Source organism: Aplysia californica, unplaced genomic scaffold (assembly GCF_000002075.1).
Source record: "Aplysia californica isolate F4 #8 unplaced genomic scaffold, AplCal3.0 scaffold00086, whole genome shotgun sequence".
Lineage (NCBI taxonomy): Eukaryota > Metazoa > Mollusca > Gastropoda > Aplysiida > Aplysiidae > Aplysia > Aplysia californica.
In genome coordinates, this window is record NW_004797356.1 from 305890 (window position 1) to 306635 (window position 746).

Below are 746 nucleotides of genomic sequence, written 5' to 3' on the forward strand. Positions count from 1 at the left end.
GAGAGAGAGAGAGAGACAGACAGACAGACAGACAGACAGACAGACAGACAGACAGACAGACAGACAGACAATCAGACAGACAATCAGACAGACAGACAGACAGACAGACAATCAGACAGACAGACAGACAGACAGACAGAAAAAAGAGACAGAGGGGTAAAACGAAGATAGATAGATAGAGAGAGGGATAGAGAGATATAGAGAGAGATATAAAGAGATATAGAGAGATAGAAAGACAGAGAGAGAGCGAGAGATATATCGAGAGAGAGAGAGAGCGAGAGAGAGAGAGAGAGAGAGAGAGAGAGAGAGAGAGAGAGAGAGAGAGAGAGAGAGAGAGTTGTCTATCTCACCTAAAATAATGGAACTCCATTTCAGCAGGTGACATGGACTTATCCGTGTTGATCTGTCCTTGCATGTGTTGCTTCAGATGCCTAGGAGAACGACGACGACGATGATGATGATGATGATGATGATGATGATGATGATGATGATGATGATGATGATGATGATGATGATGATGACAAAAAGGAGCATAGGAGAAACAGGAAGTGGCGAGAATGGGGATAAGTGAGAAAAAGAAGTGGACGGACGATCAGATAGATTGGAATGCGAAATGAATTCATGTTTCTCTGTTTTCTGCGAAATGATTACACACAGTAAATCGTCGGCCTTGTGATAAAACCGGCTAACCCCAGCGAGGTAAATTTTACAGGAGAAGGAAAAAACTGTTTTATTTCAAAACAAAG

The 746-nt window shown here is 42.4% G+C and overlaps 1 protein-coding gene across 1 annotated transcript in view; it reads right to left on the minus strand.

The window, feature by feature from the left end:
* LOC106011295 (multiple coagulation factor deficiency protein 2 homolog) overlaps window positions 1-427 on the minus strand; it is a 1619-nt gene extending 1192 nt beyond the window's left edge. The window contains exon 1 of the mRNA XM_013080434.1: window positions 351-427. Within this exon, the coding sequence (XP_012935888.1) occupies window positions 351-415 (65 nt within the window). The 5' untranslated portion in view covers window positions 416-427. The remainder of the gene's footprint in view (window positions 1-350) is intronic.
* Between the last annotated feature and the right edge of the window lie 319 nt (window positions 428-746).